General features: G+C 35.2%; 1 protein-coding gene across 1 annotated transcript in view; it reads right to left on the reverse strand.

The window, feature by feature from the left end:
- Window positions 1-2,982: 2,982 nt before the first annotated feature.
- Window positions 2,983-18,740, reverse strand: part of LOC103535886 (adhesion G protein-coupled receptor A3) — a 250,606-nt gene continuing 234,848 nt past the window's right edge. The window contains exons 18-19 of the mRNA XM_030453634.1: window positions 7,573-7,668; window positions 2,983-4,254 (exon numbers count right to left, since the gene is read on the reverse strand). Of these exons, the coding sequence (XP_030309494.1) occupies window positions 3,033-4,254; window positions 7,573-7,668 (1,318 nt within the window). The 3' untranslated portion in view covers window positions 2,983-3,032. The remainder of the gene's footprint in view (window positions 4,255-7,572; window positions 7,669-18,740) is intronic.

Consider the following 18,740-nt stretch of genomic DNA (forward strand, 5'->3'; position numbering starts at 1 on the left):
ACCAATGAATCACCAAAACTTATGCTGATTTTGAAGCCTGTTATGACGTGTAAGTCCATGAAGAAAATACTAGGACAATATATCTCTTGAACTCCAGGTACTTCACTGATTTTAATCTTATAGGAAAGAAAAGCATGTGAAGTAGTAATGCTTCACTGAGTATAGTTAACCAAAAACCCACAATAAAATAAAGCCAGACACTCAACCATTGAAATTATCTCATTTATCTTAATGAAAAAAAAAGTCAAAAGCACAAAAAGCATTTTGGTCAAATTTGATGTTACAAAACATTTTTGTATTTATTTAATATCATGTTCTCCTACTCTGTAGTTATACTGTATATTTTCTGAAAAAATAATATGCAAACTGATTATTGCATAACACATCTCTTCCAAGTTAGCCCAGAAAAATTCACTAAATTAATTTTTAACACAATCAGAAAAGTGTTTTAACATTTTACGTTTAAATTCCAGAGATTTTTATCAGATAAGATATTCTGTGGAAAGCAGCACCTATTTATCTCTTTGTAAGCCATTATGAAGATGAAACTATAAAAAATAACAGAGGTGATTAAAACACAAGCTGAATAAAGAAGCTTACTTAGTGGGTTCTTGCAGTGTGAGTATTTAACTTGGCTGTCGGTGTGGAATATTTTGCATAATGGTCTACAGACCTCCTAGGATTTTGCTGTTACAGAATATACATATACATAGTGCTAAGACATAGAGAAGTGGTATTTCACATTATGCCTATGTTTGTTTAGGGCTCACTGTCTATGTGGAATGAGTAAAAGTAAAATTGAAAGAAAATAATTATTAACCAGAAAATATTATGCAAACATTATGCAAACAAAGAAAAATACTGTATTTTAGTTTAGAGACAGTTCAAGCATATACAGCATACACATAATAAAGCTCAGGCGTTTCTTTTATCACATTAGCTAAAGAAGCAGTCATGAAACTGTTGTATATTGGTTTAAAACTTGACACCCACCTAGTGCACTCTTCTTGTTTACCTTTTAAAAATACACATTTAAGATGGATACATTGCACTGCTGGAGTTTGCAATATATATTTCAAATTTACAAAAATACAGAAAACCAAGATTTTTTTCACTCAGATACTGAGCATTAACCCTTTGAGTACTAATTCCCACCTGCAACACTGCAGAACACATTCATCTGACTTACATGTTTTTATAACATTCTAACAATTATAATTGTCATCTTTATGTACACTATTAGGAAACGTATTGCTACATATTAAACAAAAAAAAAAAAGAAAAAAAAAGGAAAAAAGGTAGAGACTAATAAACAGCTAGTAACAGAATAAGAATGGGTTGAAGTATGTGAAGATTTCTGCAACACACAGAGAATCACAGACTGATGTTCTGTCAAGGGAATGTTCTATTTCCTCTCTGCAGCAATATAGCAATTACATATGCCTGTGTTAAGACATGACAGCAGTCTTTCTCCTGTGGCCATATAAAATCATGCTTTTTCTCTTATTTATGGATGCACTGCTCATTTTCCACTGCAGAAGTTTTCTGTCAGCTCTATGTGCCTATTCAGTTTCTGTGATCCATTATTGCTTTGCCCCCTTCTTATTTGAAAAAAACAGCAGTTTTATCTCACATAGGGATAATTATGATGTAGTTCTGTACTGTGAGTTGATGCTTTGTGTCCAGATGTTCAAGAAAACATGAAAAAATTTCCTGCCAAGAGTCTTGTTAATAGAGAATGGTACTGACCCTAGAATGCCCTCCAGCAGAAATCATGAACATAAAGAACTTCTCTTCAAATCTGCACTAATGGATGAAAAAAATCAGAAATTTGCTAAGGAAAGAAATGGGTTTTCAGAAAGAAAGTGGAGAAATGAATAGATGGACTCTTAAAAAGGTGTCATCTTGGAAAATGACTGAACTTCTCTTTCCTGACACTCTGAACTACATTGATCATCTAACTAAATAGACAGTATCACATATACAGTGTCTCTGAACTAGAATAAGCTATTTAATAAAATAATTGTAGTCCTCAAAGAGTTAATGATAAAACTGCTCTACCTTAACAGATGTGGAAAAGTTATTGAGAAACAGCTTACAGATTTGTTCAAAAGGCATACTTTACAAAGAAGTGTAAAATTTGTTGAGACAGTTGCTATTACACCGCACAATGTCACATACAATGAGTAGTGCATGCTCTGTAAAGATATTAGAGTGGACCCTTATCAAAGCTATCATATAACCTCATACAAAGGACTGTGCCACTTAAACTAGTGCAGAGTGATTTTTTTTCTGTAGATTTATAATGTTCTAGATTAATATCAATAGGGTTTTCACAGCCTCGTACAACATGTAATATTAGAAAACAGCAAATGGTATATCCTGACATACGTCATGCAAAATACAACCAATACAGCACCATAGATGTAATAGAAATTATCTAGCACTTCTCTCCAACAAGAAAAAGGACTGAACAGAGACTGTACATTACACAACTTTACAGGCCATATGCTACAGAAGATCTTTAGAGGCAGTATCACTTTTGTGGATCTAAAAAGCTCTAATTTTAAAAAATCCTGTTTATAATTTCTACTGGATTAATTTCTGATTAAATCTATGCCACAGAAATTTTTGCTACAAAAATAAATAAGTAGAAGGTTAAGATGCAGATGTTTATAAATAAAGTGAAGTCCTTACAGAACAGAAGTGAAAACAATGAACGAAAATTATGTATTTCTAAAGAAATTCTGTTCTGTGTAACAAAAGGATTTTGCCTTTCATATTCAACTGGCCAACTTCATTTTCTAATTACCTTACAGAATGATTTTATAGCTTTCTTTTAAAAAATAACTTCACTTAGAAACTGTTGCTATCTCTCTCTTTCAGAATCCTATTAAGAAAATGCCAATAAGGATGGAAAAGCTGTACAATTTACTGCTGAGCTACACAAATATGTCATCCTATTTAGTCTGGAATAAAAACAAAGATAATGATGGTTTAGGGGGAAAAAACGCATTATGATGGCCCACGAACTACACAGTAGTTTCATTCTTCCAAGGGCCAGTTTTGATATTTCCTGTACTATCTGAGCTGTATATCATGGCTTCATGCATGTTTCCCTTGAGAATTCCGTTGTGATTCGTCGTATTAAATGGCAATGACTGTGTCCGTGGGTGCATTTCAAAATGAGCTGGATGGTGCACAGTGTCGCTCTCTGCTATTTTGGCACAACTGTATATTACAGTACTTGCATCACTACTTTCAGGCTGGTTGACAGTAGGATATGGATCACTTTTTGAGCAGCAGGCCCGTCTGTGACCTGACTGGCTGTCATGTGTACTGTGGGGACTGTCTGTATGTGAGCTGTGAATGCTGCCATCGAGACTTGAAGGGATGTGATAGGCGTATTCTCTTTCACCTGCAGACCTATGCCGACTGAAATAACGTGGCTTAGTTCTGCTTTTCAGACATCTATGAATGTGCATATTGGGCCTGAAGGTTCCCTCATTATGGACATGAATGTGAGCTTCATCATCAAGTAGCTGATCACAGTGCATTTTTGCACAACACGGTGTCACAGGCGAAAGACAGTTAACATGATTTTGAACCGCTTGTAGGTTAGTGAGTTTGCAGTGGCTCGCAGGTGGATGATTAAACACAGCTGTTTTGTTTGGACATGGTGATTCCTGAAGACAAGGTGCATGAATTTGAGTGTCACCGTTGATGCTGACCTTTGGACGCACATTAACTTGGACAGAATAGGTGTTTCTTCTAGATGGGCAACAGGACCACCAGCAATGCCACACGTCATCTCGCTTTGCACAGTGATGGATCAGGATGAAAAGGCCCAAGGTCACACAGAAGGCTCCATAAAGACAGCTGAATATCATATCCAAGAAATGACCTTGAGATACTGCAAGTGCTCCAAAGGTCCAAGTGGCAGTGAACAGGAACAAAGTGAATGCTGCGGCTCGAAGTTGAGCCTTAAATGAATGCTCATTTTCCAATAAGGAAGAAGAAATCATGGAACAGGCTGACTGGGGAATGGATGCAGAGTCTGTAATGTGACCATGGCCCACCTCAGTACTTGGTGTTCTCTGCGGATCTTCCGTCTTTTCCTTCAACTCATACTTGCGCTCGGGATGGCGCTTCAGCTGCACGTACGTGCAGAGAAAGTAAACACAGGTGACTAGCACAATGAATGCTACTGGCCCATAAAAAGCACCAAGACTAGGCTCCCATGCCATCCAGCAACTGAAAGCAAACAAACAAAAAAGAGAGTCAAGAACATTTTATGTCTCACATTAGAAGTGATGCGCAACTGATGGATGTGAAACTGGGTTTTCTAACTAACTTGTATGACCCAACAGTGACAGAAAGTTCACAAAGGTTTGTTGTAGAGAAAGGAAGCATGTCTCTAATAATTAAAACTGAAATATCACTTTCCTATTTTTAATAGAATAAAAGATCTAGTATAATTTAAAAGATATTGAAGCTGGAAATTTTCAAGAAATGTAGGTCAGTTTAGAATCTAGAATTGCAGTGAAGTTTGTGACCACTTATGTCAATCTTTTTTTCTACTAAAAATGCCAGTGCTAATACTTCGATTAAAAAGCAAACGAGGCATAGTTTACACAATCCCTGCAAACAATAGAAAGATTTGTATCAATGAGCACTGACAAACTCTTAAACCTGAAGACAGTTCTTGCAGAATTTTCCTACTGCCAAAGTAGAGAACAGCCTCAGTAATAAGGGAGGCTGAAAAATTACCTTCAGTTGAACAGTTACTGCTTCGTGCAGTAAGGAGAGGCAAAAGATATATGCCATTTCTGAATTCCCCAGTGTGTCTGAAATTCCTGGGAGCTAATTTACATCTATTTGGATGTCCTCAGAAAAATTAAGGAAATTTATGCAATACACTGGTAGCATAACGTTATAGTAGCACGGACCATTATTGCTAGGCTTTAAATAATATAACCCTAACTGGTTTAGAGCTGTTTAAAGTAGTTCACAGGCCAGTATGATCTCAATAAGCCTCAGTCAGCTGCATAATTTAACAGAGGTCTAACAGGACTGTCCAGAGGATGAATGATCTTATCAAATAAACATGGGAGAAGAAAACACTTCTGGCTAATGAAATCCCAGATGGAAACTGGAAGAACTTGTAAAGGGGGAAAATGAATACTTGCCTAGTTTTCACTTTTCTCTATGATCTGCTTTTAGCTAAAGTTACAGACAGATTGCTGAGCTGGTGGTATAACCTAGTACAGCTGTTACTAGGTTCTTATATTATAAATATTGCATGGATTTCTGGAAAGAGAAGTAAGTTACTTTACTTATCTGTTGGACTAGGACAAGAAGCAATGGGCTTAAGCAAGCAAGAAAGATATAAATTTTGTATTTTAAAAACTTTCCTAGCTCTTAAGATAAATTAGGATAATAAACTGTTATGGTGAAGTGTAGTGTATCCTTTATTGGTGTATTTAGAGCATCTCAGACAAATAACTGTCAGGAATAGTATGAATATAGCTAATTTCCCACTGAGTCAGAAAGACAGACCAGATGATCTGTCATGGTTCATTCCAACTCTAAAAGTGACACTGTGTGACACTTCATATTCATTTAGGCACGTGTTATTGGTTGCAATCCTTCCAATACAGCAAAGAGCTTTCTGATATCACATTCTTGTCAAGCCAGGAATCATCTAACACTATAAAAAGGGCAGAATGGATTTTTCTCCCAGGCTGAGAACCTCTCAGCTAAAAAGAGGCAGTCCCAGCAGGTATTTATCACAAGAAACTGTAGTGTAACTATTTATCCACCACTGAAGTGGTGGATTCTCCATCCCTGGAGATATTTAAAAAGAGACTGGATGTGGCACTCAGTGCCATGGTCTAGCAACCGCAACGGTGGTTCAAGGGTTGGACTCGATGATCTCTGAGGTCCCTTCCAACCCAGCCAATTCTATGATTCTATGATTCTATGAAAAACATGCACATACTTATTAATAATCTTAGAAACACTCCAGGGAGTATATATTTTGTTGTCAGACATGTACATGAAAAGATTTCCTGAAAGATATCTGTGACAAGATAGGTAATTTACCACCTATATTTAACTGGGTGAGCAGAGAGCAAAAAGCTACATGCATACCTGAAGAACATTTGAATGCTGCATATTTGATGCGAAGTGAAGAATGGAATGCTTCCCAGTGGAACAGTCTCTTGGGATGCTTTTATTTCAGGTGGAATCTCAGTGTGGATTACTTTAAAAATTTGTTCCATAAAAAAAAGTTCAAGATTGTGCAGCCACATTTAGTGTACTAATACTATTTAAAATGACTAACTCACTCCATATCTAACTCACGACGCTGTTGAGCTGCCTTTTTACTCAGTCATATAAATCCCTCACCTTTGTCTTGTTTTCCGTACAGACTGAGGTATCAGGTATTGATTTGCTATGATTAACATGATTAAAGAAGTATAACCTCTCTAATTGTGCCAAAATGAAAAATTTTACATTTATGAACATAAATAACTGAGTCTTTTAATATATTGTTGATTACAAGTGATGGTCTAATTGGTCAAGTTTGAATAAATATAGGAATATGAGTTGGGGTCTAATTAGTGAAAACAGTTGCCCACGATATATACTAACTTCTTACCAGGATTCAAATTTCATTTACGTATAAAAATTACTTTAAGGAACAAAATGCTCACTTTCAAACTATTCTCCTTTGTTTCCACTTTTCTCAACCTGAACATAACTCATTTCAAATGTATTAAAAAGATGCTCAAAGTAGTAATTAAGAGTGATGCCCTCTACAGTACTCATGCTGTCCAACTACTAATATATCCATGAGTGTGCCAGTCTTGCCATGCTGATTGGTCATTTACATAGGATGTATTTAACTTTACAGTATGATTCACTTTCTGCTACACTTTTACACAAGACTTAATGTAGTTTATTCACAGCTACATGTTTCATGTACATGACAAGAATTAGTAATGGTGGAACGCCTGGAGAGCTTAAGGAGGTGTACTGAACACTAACACACTACTGTACTAGAGGACTGTGTGGGGATTGTGAAACATTGTAATGGGAACATTTCCAGGAGGTGAAAATCCAAATTGTTTTTTAAGTGAGGGGTGGAGATAGGATTTTTACTTGTCCTTTTTTAAAAACAATTATTTCTAAATTACTTTAAATATCTCATTTGAAAGATACCAATTCAAGGTCAATAATAAATTGATAGTGTTTAATTAATTAGTAGTTCCATTAATATGTGCTATCCATTAGGTATTTTAATATCCTTTCAGTCATTCAGATGTAGATGAGGAGTAATTCTCTAAAGGAAACATGCTTCTATTGACTGCAACAGAATCAAATTGGTAGAGGTGAAGCAGCAAATCCCAGATTAAGACATTGCTCTTTCATAGCTATTATATAATATTTCATAATAAATATCAACCCAAATGGCATGTCTTTACCCTTTATGAAGTCAGTTACATTGATCAGCATAAGAAAAAGAATGTTTTCCTTAAAAGTTTTATGATAATAGTTTATACTTACTATGGTGCATTGCCTTCAATTCCATAATTATTGATATTGGTTGCTGCTGTAATCCCACATATAATAAAAGGAACTCCGCCACTAATCAGGTAAAATCTATCAAGAGATAATAACCGATATTTTAATTTGTCTGACTTGTAGTTGAATACTGCTTTTTAAAAAGTTGTACCTTCTTGAAGTATCTTGAGTATACAATATTGCTGAAACATTAAACATGTCCCTAAAACCAGAAAAGCAAAGAATGAAGTATGGTCACAATAAACATTGTACTTTACCAAGCAGACAGCAGAAACCTTAATATTTAATATTTATATTGACCCACTTCTAACAAGATCATGACTTATGTTTGAAAGAACTTAACATCCCAAATAAAATTATTTCACTCACCTAGATATTTATATTTAATAGGACTTCAATATGTAAGCATTATAAATTAAAAATATGCAGACTAAAGAGCTGTATTCAATTTAACCTAAAAATATTCCCAGGGAAATTCAGTGAAATAACAGAAACATTTTCCTCATTCCGGGATGACAAAAGAAATGGAGTACAGATAAGCAAAGAGAAAAGGGGCAGTTCACTTGGAAATTCTACTTTTTTTCTGCTCAGAGGAGTAATTTGGAGAAATGAGGAGGATTAAAAATCCCTTCATATGTACCATTTGCAGTCAGTCTTTTTCCTGATGGTCAAATCTGTAAACAGACCAGAGAAAATCATCCTCCACAATCATCAAAAAGCTCTTCAGATTCTATAAGTTCAAAGTCATTAAATGCATTTTTTCCTTCAAACTTGGCTTATTCTGTAGAACTCAACAAATTCCAATGAACAAGCTGCCTTCTTAAAAAACCCATTCATCCACTCCAGTTTAATGATTGTAAATATCTTTTGACTTGAGCAAGTTGAATAAGCTAGCTTAATAGCTCATTATTATTTTTAACAAAGACATGTTCAATGACATTTTTGAAATTCAGGAAATGACTAGGGTAAGCAATGAGGCATGAAAAAGTTAACCCAAATTTATGTAAGAAATAGCAAGGAGCAGAAAAATAGGAATACAGAAACAAGTGTAGCAAACTGCACTTCCAACTCGTTTTACATAATTACCCCATAGAGTTTACCTACAATGCAACCTATAATTTCATTTTTTGCAGTGCCACCACTTTTTACAAATAGGATACATACATTTAAATCATATCTTTATCTAAAGTCTCAGACAAACCAGTATTTGGATGTTGGACAATCTACTTTATAACTCACACTTTCAGCAGGCTGACTGCAACAGTAGCATCAGATGTTCTGGAAGCACCTAGCTACACAGTGCTTCAGAAATGTGGCAAACTCTTGCCAAATTCCTGTCCTGGCTCATCGTTAAGAGACAGAAAATATATTCTGGAAGTGACATACAGTGAAGTCAAATGGTTCCTGTATACCCAAGGTGAATTGCACTGATATCCAGCATGGCACACAAGCTGGCCTGACTTACTGGAAAAAAAAATCTCCTAAACAGAAGTTCCAGAAAGAAAGGAATGGGATTAAAACAGAATAAAAAGAAAATATAATCAAGGATATAGAAGTCAAATTCCAAGAGCAGAAGTGCATACTCTTGCTCATTTGTTAGCTAATGGATACCTTAAACAGTATATACAGGAGAAAAGACCACATTGGAATGTCACCAAATAGAAGAAACATTATTAAAGAAAATCCATATATTGGTTGTGAGAAAGTACACTTTAAATTAAGCAATTTAGACCAGTCTTTCCAAATGTTAGTTCCTATGCAATCATTAGTTTTTATAAATTTCTTCTTTTTAATGCAGATCAGATTATTAGGACACATAATTTTGAGGAAAAAGAAGTAGAATTAATAGGGCATGAATAAAAAGTAAATACAGATGATAAATAGCTATGCTTTGTACTTCCAGAAAACCTTTCTGGAATCTCACAGAATCAGCACTTTATAAAATTAATTAATTTAGCCTTACAGCCCCCTGTGTGGTCAATAAACATTATTCTCCTTGTTGTTCCAATGAGAAAACAAGCAAGGAGAGATTAACTGTTCAAGGTTACACAGAATATCTGTTTTGGAACAAGAATTCTTAATTCCCATCCTGTTTAAACACAGGTCACCCTTATTTACTGTAAATGAAGAGATTGGGAAAATTATGGAATCCAGGAGTTTGTCTCCAAGCTAAAGGAACATGATTACCTCGCTGTGAGTTCAAGTAGGAGCAAGAAGAATGTATTCTTGTCTGAAAGATCCCATGGTTACTGTAGTTCCCTCCTGGTATTCTGTAAGTTTTACCAATGACTGTCTGCCTGTTACTCCCTACAAAGCCTGACTTGTGGATGAGGAGGCCTATTACTAACACCCACTGGTATTATATACATGCCCACCTGGGCATGTACACAGAGCACATTTCCCAGACCAGTTAAAGTGGTTTGAATGTAAGGGTTGTAATTGGAAAGATGATGGTCTTTTCTGCTTTTGCTGCTGCAGCCAAATTCTGGTGTCTCAGCCATACAAGAGCAAAAGTAAGAGGCAGTGCTCCTGTGCAGTTATTCTCATTCACAGAACAATATAATAAGCAGTACCATACAGATAAGCCTTGTAGACTGAGGAAATACATGCTTTTCAACCATCCTTTTTTACCTCCTCAAGTATATTTTCCTATTCTGAATATAATGACCACTCTCTTTCCTATGCTGTTTGCCTGTCTTACACTTTCTGCTCCTTCTCATGACTGATCTGGTTTTAAAGCTTTAAAGGTCTCTGTTCTATGGTTTATTAGCCAGCTTTGTCTTCCAATCACATTTTCTACTGCTGAGTTGCTTTTCTAATTTTTCTCATGTCAATTGGTTATATCCTCTTCACAAAAGAACACACAGCAAGTCAAGATCAGAGCTGATTTTATCTACTTGTGATGCTCTTCTAACACTCAAGAATGCAGAAGGTGATTCTCAGCCTATTTGTAATGAAATTTTGCAGGCAGCAGTAAGACAGAAAGACCTTGCCCTTACAGATATGACTGATATGATGGAACCAGCTATCAGAGAGGGTTTGACTCTTGTCAACACAGCTATGTAGGCAAAATTTAAAGATTGGGAAACCACAGGGAGGGATTAAAAAAAGTTCTTTAACCAAAATTTGATCTTGGTAAACAGTGAATTGAGATAATATTTTAAAATTGATTGAGAGGGAAAACTGTAAACCCTGGGATGATTTGAAGCATTTGCCATGTGGCTACTACAATAGCCCTTAGGAAGAGTTTTTTTAAATTTGTATGTTGGTGGTTCTGGCTACCCAGCAATGTTCTGATGATTCCTAGTGGTCTTTCACATCAGCATACATTTATTCTCATTCTATTACATCCTCACTAATTTTGTTATCCAAGCTAATTAGATTAAAGCTGGCCTGGTTGGCCTCACCATGCTGCATTTGTGCCTCTTAGCTGCAGTGTAGGCAACACCTATTGCCTGAAAAGTAGGCTATGCAGACACTGAAATGATGTGCAGTTATTTGTGCAGGGAGGAATCATATTAAATGAACATTAGAGGGGCCCCCTAAATTCCTGCTGCAGCTGCCTGGAACCAATAAGTACAATGCTCTGACATAAACACAAACCCCCTCCAACAGAGCAGCAGACACAGCCTGAGGAGGTGTCCCTCTGTTGACACCACAGCTCCCATTTCTCAGCTTCCTTTTAGCAAGAAGTCCTCTTGTAAGGCTACCACAAAACACTGGGAGCTACATAGCCAATCTGATAGAAACAGGATAATGTCAGCAAGAATGACTGCAATAGCCTGTAGGCAGCATCCATTCTGCTAACTTAACATACAATATATTAATCTAAGTTTGTTTCCATAAATACTATTCAGTAAGTCAGCAAGTAAAAAGAGAGTTCTATCCTGTGATGAATTTCTTGCTTGAATGTCTGGATATTGTCCAGCCAAAACTCTTGATTCTGGAATGAATACTTCCAAAAAAGACCAGACCTTGGATTGTGGGTTCCGTGTAAGACTCTTTTTTTTTTTTCTGCAGAGGCTGGAAGAATGGAACCATACCAGGAAGTAATTCAATAGCTTCAAATAGACTTTATTTAATTAGACATTATTTAATTAAAATATGTGCATATTTAAAAGTATTCCTTTCTCCATGCTCGACTCTACAAAGGTACATGTTAGATATATAAAGACACCAACAAAACATTAATTGATTTCCTTTTTCCCACTACAGAAAAAGATTCATCTATTTAGCTCTACTTACTTGCAGGACACAGTTCACATAAGAAGAGGTGTCAATCTACTAGCAACTTGCAAAATAAACATGTAATTAAGAGAGCAGTCACAGCAAAATCACTATCCCCTTTATTCTTCCTTGAGCTGGACTTTTATTTTAACATATTTGTGAAAATAATCCATATAGAAAATGGTCATTAACTTCTGAGCTAACCAGATGTCACAGTTCCAAGTACCCAGCAGGCAGGAAGACAGAGAAGTAGCTGCTTAGTAGAAAGCTGAATTTATGAGCCTGATTTTCAATTTTTTTCTTCCTTAATTTTTCATTCATCAATAATCATGGCCCTTTTTTCTGGAAATTTTGATTAACAAAAGGATAAGTTTGTAGTAATTCTGATATTTTGACAATGTACTTTTCATTTATGAAAAAACCTCTGTCAATTTGAATCCTAATTGCAGATGGTCTGGACTTACGAACATATTACAAATAGTATGTTACTTCTGCTTCATGGCCTTACTGAAGAGAAATGACATACTTAAGTGCTTTTTCCTTTTCTCCAATGTAGAATATAGCATAGAGAATTCACTTATAAAGAAAAAAAGAAAAACAATCTACTAACAATGGTAATATAAATTTTAATATTGCAAGTCAAACTCTAAATGGTAAGTAACAGCAGAATAAGGAGCTGTGTGAAAATTCTATTTAGCATCCTTTATATGGCAATATTATTCTGCTTTTTAATTTCCTGTTTACAGTCAATCTTTTTTCCAGAAGATGGTACACTCAGTCGGCCCACTGCACTAGTTATTCATACTGTCAGATGATGCCTCATGCACTGCCAGGTAAGACTGTGAAAGGTCAGGCTCTGCTACTGGGGGATGCCAAGAGGATATGCTGAAGCTATTTCTGTTCATCTTCCTTCATTAACACCCTTCATGGCTAGTGTAGCCATTATGTCTGCTTTGGTATTTTGCAGAGGAAAAGAAATTTACTTTACAATGACTCTAGAAGACAGAAGAATGTTTAGTAAAAATTCAGAAGACAAGAGAAGGGAGTTTCCCTTTCATAGAGATAACTCTTTTGACTCTTGGTGAGCCAGACCAACTTGAAGAGCCACTGTATCTAAGAAACGAGAGACCTTGCCTTTATTTTTTCCCGTTTTTTTGAGAATGCCTTGGAGGCCATTGGAAATCAAAGAGAGGGATGATTCTACAGTGCATTCCATATTGCAGTTTAGCTCTAGTGATTTCTACTCCTGCTCAGATTTAATGATTAAATAGTGTCAGGATAAGGATATCCTCATGCTGGATGTACTTTGGGGAAAGAAGTAAGTAAAATATTAAGCAGCATGTTGATAAGAAAAAAAAATAGTATTTCTTTTCATTTAAAAATATTTTAAAAGCATGGAATTATAGAGAGAAAACTCTTTCTCTTAATGCTTGGACAGAAATAATAGGAGGAGAACATACGCTTTGAATATTTTCTATTTGCACAATAATTTTATCTCTAGGGAACACAACAGTCCTTTCAATTCTGTTTCCACAGTTAGTTTCTAGTAGAAAGTGGCTGATACTCTTGCTCTGAGGAATTCATTGCTACCTCATTTTTTTCAGGCATTTTACTAGTCTGGTGCAGAGTTGTTAGTTTTGCAGTTCCAGCCTACTGAATCAAAGAACTGCTTCACTGAGCATTGCAGTGCACCTTCAGAAAGTCCATTACCATCAAGATATCCTTCTGTCTTTCAAAGGGGAGAAAAGAACCATTAACCTATAACTCTCATCAGGACAAGATATTCTGATTATACCTTATATATGACAATGCCATTTTATATAATATGAAAGTGAAATGAAAAGTAAAGCATGCAAAGATCATGATAATAAGTGCTGTACCCTTATTGGGTCACATATTTAACGTGTGACTCACATTATATTAGCATCAATGTTTTAAGACTGTCAGTAGAATTGCCATGAATTTTAAATGCACAATATGGATATTTTTTTATTTGATGTAATATTTCATTAACCTGCCAAAGGAACCAAACAAAATTACCGGCAGAGGAAATATATTTAAATTTCAATCTACAGTTAAAGTCCCCGGGACGGGGGTTCTGGTTTAATTTCTCCAATGACTAAATTTTGAAATAATATTTTAAGAAAGGAATTCACATAAATTCTGAATTTTATTATGGCCGTCACCAGCACAGCCCCCTGAATCCCCCTGTGTTTTATGAGCTGAGAAAGCTACTTGAAGAGTAGAGCTACTTCAAGAGCTTAGAAAGCTACTTGATTTGTAGGCAACACATTTTTGGCAAGAGAATGCTTTTTCTTCTGCAGAAATACTGTAGTTTCAAGCAGACCAGTCAAGTCTTTATTTTGTAATTTTTACATCACCTGAATTTACATAATTCTAAAGTTTCACAGGAGGAGCATCTTTATATTCAGAGGTTATTTATTCACTACTTTGTATACTTTTTGTTTTAGGTATAAAATCTATTTGTTGTATTAAAAAAAGATATTCAGAGACCTTATTTATTCTGAGCTATATTGCCAAGTCAGAGCTGAATAATTACAAGTGCATGATTTTCACAGGTAATACATAAAAGTATCAATTTTCTAGAGAAGAATACTATTAGCTTTATGTTCTGTAAAGTTCTTTCACTGTGCATGCACAGAATTATTCGGAGTATACTAATGACCAAATAAGTGATGCCATCAAGACAGGAACTTCACAGGTAGACCCAGATTGCTTGTTCCTAGATTTGCTGAGCTGAGCATTCAATACAGAAGTGTTCAAACAATCAAGGAAAATAGAATACAGTAACTACTGGGAAATATAGCTAGGGAGAACACATTAATCCTCTTCTGCTAAATTCATGTCTTTTGCTTTTTCTGTTACATAAATCAATGATCTTACATGAAGGGGAAGATCTTTGTGCACAGGGCCAGAGGAAACTGAAATTGTTTAGAAGAAAATACAAGAAAGACTTCAGAGATGTGATTTCTACAAAAACAACATTGTTAAATAACACATTATTTGCAAGCCTTGTATCCTGTGATGCAGCACTAAGGTCTTGTTCCAAAGGGCAGATGATTAAGAATCTTAGCTTTCGCTACTGAACTTTTAAGTGAACAGAGAAACAACTGAAATTTGAGTTCCTACAGCTTTGTTCTTAAAATCAGCTTTCATGTCTAAAAAGGCGCAAGGTCCTCTAAGACCTTTCTCATAGTTATGCCATCTATATCATTTCAGCCTTCCCTTATTTTAAAATACTTTGTCATTCACCTGCCCACCTTGTAATGTGAAACCTCGAGGAGCTTTAATAACTCTAATCATCTCAGGTTGACATCTCAGCCAGTGATTAGGTAAGGGAAATCTCAACAACTGTCATTTATATTACAATCTCCTTTAAGAAACAGTTTATATACATAAGAATAAATTTTCATTTTTCCATTACAGATAATTATAGGCAATATGTGAAAAATGTGAACTGTAACGGTTCATAAACAAGCAAACAGAAACCTTGAATTCACTTCTTTTAAAAAATGGTCTGTTTTTTAAATTAATACTACATTTTTTACTTTACTGATTCTTAAATGATGAATGTTGGTATTACTACTTAACAAGAGAAAACAGTATCATGAAAGCACAGCTCCAACAGGCTAAAAAGCATTTTTATGTCTTCTGCTGCCACCTGAAACATTTCAAGAATCTTATAAAGCCCATTTGATTGATACAGGCCACTAGGATAATGTGCTTAGGAAATTAAGTGTTTCCCCATGCAATCTTCCATTTCTGCTTAAACTAACCGTCTTTCTTCTACAAAAATGAAAATTACAGTTTCAAACATAATTGTATGCAGAACTGCTGAATGCATCAGCTGGTTTTAATCACATAGTAGTGACTGGGTTGTTACTGTTACATAGAGTACTCAGAAACAGTTTAAAATCAGAAATTGTCTGGCCCCTGTGTGACATACATATTTGAAATATTTAGTAGATTCATACTTAATATAGTCATATGTCTTTATAAAGTGCTAGTTTATGAAGTTTACAAAACAAACGTAAATTTAATCCCTTTGCATAATTTATTCAGCATATTCTATGCATATTCTTAAATGATAGCCACCCACAATACTCAAGACATATCTATAATGTCTGTGCATAGATAATATATGGAGGTCACTCTTTTGGCTTTTAAATATTTAAAATTAAAAGTATTAAAGGATTCTTAGTGTTTCTGAGGATTTTACCAGTATGGTAGTAAACTCCCCACCTTTAAAATATTGTTAAGGATTAGGTCACGTCACCAAAATTAGAGATAGAGTTTCAGGCTTCTGCATCTCTGGTTTTATAATTACGTGCTAATCACAATTTACTTGTACCTCCCATCTATTTAGGTAATTTGCTTTATTTTCAACTGCATGTATCTAAAATCTAATCACACAGCTAGAGGAAGATGTAACCTCAGGCAAAGTGAGAGAACAAACAGTCTTGTTTAAGACATGAAAAAACCACACACTAAATAAAAATAATATAATTTTGATTATTAAATCTTCTTGGTCTATGAGAAGTATTTAGTCACAAACTCAAAGGGCCATTTCAATCAAAAAGCATTTACGCACAAGATCCATGGAAACCACAAAACCCCTTCTGTTGAATCTTTCCATCTACCAAACTTTTCTCATTGACAAATCAAACCCACATTTTTAGAGAAAAGATTAAACAGTTTCCTGATATGAAAAGCATACAAGCAGATTTTTAATTCCTTTAAAGTCCACATTCAATGCACAGTAAAGGAAGGGACTTATAATGAAGTCAGTGCAAGGTATATTGACGCCCTAAAATACACCCTGGATTATTATATTCTGTGTCAGGTGTCTGCATAAGTCAAACACAGGACATTTTTTTTTGTAGTCCTACCTGTCTATTGTCTTTGTTCACAGATACTTTCTCAAAAAAAAAAAAAAAATCTCAGTATTTATATGTTGCAGCACCAGAACAGAATTAGCTTGCACTACACAAAGATGAGAGTTACAGAAAATTTATGACAGGAATTTGAAATGCACAGCACAGGTAAAAACCTAATCTATCAAGATGAATAATTTCATGTTTTTTCCAAACAGAAATTCTTCTGAATATCTATTACCTGAACACTTCTAAATATTGACTTTAATTTCCTTTTTAGAATAAGAAGACATTTTAAAAATGTTTGGAAGTCCCATGAATGATAGTTTCACAGCCACATTTGGAACATATATATGCAGTATATCCAACCACTACTTACACATCAATGGACTCAAACAGAAACAAAACATCAGAAACCTATTAATTTGATCAATTGTGAATAACTACTCTTCTTGACTTGGTAATTAGATGGTATTTCAACATTTTTTAAAAACACATTTTAATACTTAATGTCATTTTTCAGTTAGGAATCCTTAGTAGTGACAGCTTCTTTTCCTGTATTTCAACACTGCAGAATATTCCTCACTTTTGCTATCTGACAGCAAGCTGCTTCATGGGTCAAGTATTAGCTGGATCAATTAATCTTAAATGCAAGCAATAATGATTAAGGTTTTTAGCTACTTTTCTAGAACAATAACAACAGACTTTGCATAACTGAATACATCACATTGTTGTTAGGGTATAGCCCATGGTTTCTTAAATACTACACACAACGACTGCTGTACACAGACCACGGTGTGCTACTCTTCCTAACAACATGCCCCATGGAAAGAAACAATTTAAAGTTCACTTCAGTACTGTGACCTATTGTACCAAGTTCAACACTAAGTGATAGTGAGATAAAATCACCTGTGAATACTTAATAATAAGATGCCTGGACTCCCTTATGAAAAGGTGAATAAAGATTCATTTTGCTTGAACTCAAGGCTTCAGGGTATTCAGTATTCTAGGATGAGCATAAAGGGTGCTGATTTCTTTATGAGATATTTTCAACATGCAGGGATGGGAAATCACAACAAAATACATCATAACTATTTTATTCTTATTTCTGCAGGTTTTTAGAAATTTGTTGAACTTCTGGAAGGGCTGAAACAGTCAGTACTAGAGAATCAGAGTCACAGTCCTCATGAACTCTGGCAGAAAGGTCACCACCACACCATGAGTTTGTTTTGCTATCCCTTATGTTCTCTCATCAATAGTTAGATATACTATGTGCAATTTGATTGTTCTTACTTGTGTTTATTAATATTATATTTATATATTTTACACCATGTAGCTAGGAATTTTAAGTTTATACTATATACCTATGACTTTAGACCATGTTCTGTCAAACTCAAGCATTTGGGTTTGTTTTGTTTTTTTTTTTCATGTTTATAGGACTGATTTTTTTTGTGCTTTATTTCAGACTAGGTTACAGCCGTTATATTTCATGTTACTGGTCCAGCCAAGATGAAAGCCAAAAGAAACAGAACTAGTATGGAAAGGAGTAATAAGGTCCTTGGAGATTTTCAAAACCTGACTGGGCAAGGCCCTGACCTAACTTTTAAACAGTATCTCCTTTGAGTAGAGTTAAACTAGATGACTTACAGATGTTTCTTTCAAACTTATTATTTGTATGATTCTAGGATTAACTTGTTATTCCTTGTTATCTTTTCAGTTTTATGGGGATCCATCCAGACCAGCCGTCAATGCTAAGAGAAGGGCTCTTTAGACCTACTGCTTCCCCAGCTTGTATCACACTGTAAATCGAAACCCATGCACTGCCCAGAGTAAACTGATTCACAGGTGAGTCAGCATACACTGAAAGTTCCTGTAATTAGAAGGCTGTGTGCCTGCAGCCAGAGTTCTTCAGAAGCATACAGGGCATTATGAAAATGTAAATATGATAGGACAGAATGTCTGTCTGAGAAAAAGACCTCACTACACATCCCACGAACAATGCCCACAGCTGTGACTGCAGCCAAGAAT

Source organism: Calypte anna, chromosome 6, assembly GCF_003957555.1.
Source record: "Calypte anna isolate BGI_N300 chromosome 6, bCalAnn1_v1.p, whole genome shotgun sequence".
NCBI lineage: Eukaryota > Metazoa > Chordata > Aves > Apodiformes > Trochilidae > Calypte > Calypte anna.